The sequence below is a fragment of the Myxine glutinosa genome, chromosome 1 (assembly GCF_964187855.1).
Source record: "Myxine glutinosa chromosome 1, kmMyxGlut1.1, whole genome shotgun sequence".
Lineage (NCBI taxonomy): Eukaryota > Metazoa > Chordata > Myxini > Myxiniformes > Myxinidae > Myxine > Myxine glutinosa.
The window spans coordinates 185631918-185633099 of record NC_136261.1 but is presented as its reverse complement, the minus strand read 5'-3'; the positions used below and the strand labels follow the sequence as shown (position 1 = coordinate 185633099).

The following is a 1182-nucleotide window of genomic DNA, read 5'->3' as shown; positions in this document are numbered from 1 at the left end:
ATTTTGGTTCAGGTGTGAATCCACATCCAACTGATCAGTCGGATACAAAACGTAAACTGTTGAGTCTGGTGGAGGTATGCTCTGTACACCGAGTGTCATTGTAGTTTTCAAATGCATTCGGTCTCCTCGTCCAAAGTTTGTCGTCATCTTTATGCTGTCCGAGCGTTGAGAGCGACACACGGATATCCACGGATAAAGACCATTCAACACATTCACATTTGTTTGTCAATGAGGATTAGTTCGTGGTGGGAATATCATACTCGCATCACGGATTCGTTTTGGATGTTTTTGAACACGATGCCGGTGGAGAAATGTAAACGACACGTGTCCGAAATCGATATAACGTTCACTTATACGAACACGTTCCGTGATTATTATTAAGCCGAAAAGAAAATGGCTTCGTGGGTTTTGACATCAACGGACGAAACCGCAATGACTCCATAACCCACTTCCGCCGTGCTCTCGAAAGCTGAACCACGTGCCTTGGGAGAGCCAATGACGTTGCCGTTAAGCAACCGTCGCTGCGCATGCGCAGCAACGAGGGGCGGATATAATGTATTACTATTGGCGAAGCAAAGTCACGTGGATCTTCATTTCGATCCGTGAACTCGCGTCTCGTGACTTGCTTTAGCCAATGGGGGTGCTCGTCGCGCCCATGCCCTGTCTTCATGTAAAAACTCGTGGGTGGGGCCGGGGCGGTGCGCGGCGCGGGTTCACCTTTGCGACATCGCTCATCAGCTGCAGTCGGATTTATTTGCTCGGGTATATTTTGGTTTTCGTTGTGTCCAAGCGCAATTTGAAGACAAAATGGTGAGTTATCATAATTTATTATGTCGTGACGGGCGCGCGGTTTTATTTTGTTGTCTGTGTCGCTTTTGTTGCCTCGTGTTGGGGAATTTGCTCTTCGCACTCTTCCCTCACCCGAGCGATGCGGAAGCGCGTTCTGTTCGTCACGTTGGAGCCATTTTGTGCTGCAGAGGAAACGTTCTTATCCAAGACTCCTGTTGGTGTTAAATGTTAATGTTACCTCGCGAAAAATCCACCTGCTAGAGTGCTATGCCATGTACGCCATTTGAAGACCAACCGTTGTATATATTTGTTAATGTTGTAATTTATTTTGAATATACATATACATATATATATATTTTTTGTGGCGATGCCGTAGTTTATATATAACGAGGT

The 1182-nt window shown here is 46.0% G+C and overlaps 1 protein-coding gene across 2 annotated transcripts in view; it reads left to right on the top strand.

Moving 5' to 3' along the window:
- Positions 1–610: 610 nt before the first annotated feature.
- Positions 611–1182, top strand: part of LOC137432145 (cofilin-2) — a 72011-nt gene continuing 71439 nt past the window's right edge. The window contains exon 1 of one of the 2 annotated variants that reach the window (XM_068123859.2): positions 611–810. In XM_068123859.2, coding sequence (XP_067979960.1) covers positions 808–810 — 3 coding nt within the window. In that variant the 5' untranslated portion in view covers positions 611–807. The remainder of the gene's footprint in view (positions 811–1182) is intronic. The other variant, XM_078781229.1, reaches the window with a different exon arrangement.